At 45.9% G+C, this 708-nt stretch overlaps 1 protein-coding gene across 1 annotated transcript in view; it reads right to left on the bottom strand.

Moving 5' to 3' along the window:
- Positions 1–313: 313 nt before the first annotated feature.
- Positions 314–708, bottom strand: part of GDF5 (growth differentiation factor 5) — a 3037-nt gene continuing 2642 nt past the window's right edge. The window contains exon 2 of the mRNA XM_065754299.1: positions 314–708. This exon is cut by the window's right edge and continues 474 nt beyond it. Coding sequence (XP_065610371.1) covers positions 314–708 — 395 coding nt within the window.

Here is a 708-nt window from a genome sequence, read left to right as displayed (position 1 = left end):
TCTTTACACACTGCCTCTAGGGTAAAAGCAGGTGAATTGGAGGCATGGAGGTCAAATCTTCCCCATCGCAGAGTTTAGTTAGAGCCAGTCTTGTGTTGTCAATACACGGCTTTACATTGGGCAGTGTGACAGTATCCAAGTACTATTGAAATGTGCCCACAGCAGAGAGATGATGGAGAGACACACAGAATCGCTGGATTTGGTACTACATCCTTGTAAACATACCCTAGAGGTGAGAAATTAAGTTAACCATGTTTCAGGAGAGGTTATGTTCAGCATCTTTTGTAATATATTCACATGAGCAACTGTTCTGCTACCTACAGCCACACGACTCCACTACCATGTCCTCATACTGCTTGTAGACCACATTGTTTGCAGAGTCAATGAAAAGAATGCTGATAGGACTCAGCCTGGTTGGAACGCAGCAAGTTGGAGGCGTCGATTCAGGGTCCATTGAGTTCATTAGCGTTTGGATAACTGCATGATTGGTGGGCTCTAGGTGGGATCGAAGGGGGAATTCGCAAAGACCTTCGCAGTGATATGCTTCATATTCCAGAGGTGCTATTATCCAGTCATCCCAGCCCATATCTTTAAAATTCACATGGAGGGCTTTTCTGCTACACCTGGCCTTCAGGTTCTTACTGGGCCTCTTCCCTTGCCGTGTTGCTAGGGGAGCTCTTCTCTTCCGCCTCTGATTGAATAAGTACT

Source organism: Cyrtonyx montezumae, unplaced genomic scaffold, assembly GCF_038088225.1.
Source record: "Cyrtonyx montezumae isolate F1298 unplaced genomic scaffold, pur_monq_1.0 scaffold_9, whole genome shotgun sequence".
Taxonomy (NCBI): Eukaryota; Metazoa; Chordata; class Aves; order Galliformes; family Odontophoridae; genus Cyrtonyx; species Cyrtonyx montezumae.
The sequence above is the reverse complement of the archived record's forward strand: the minus strand, read 5'-3'. Positions and strand labels throughout refer to the sequence as shown.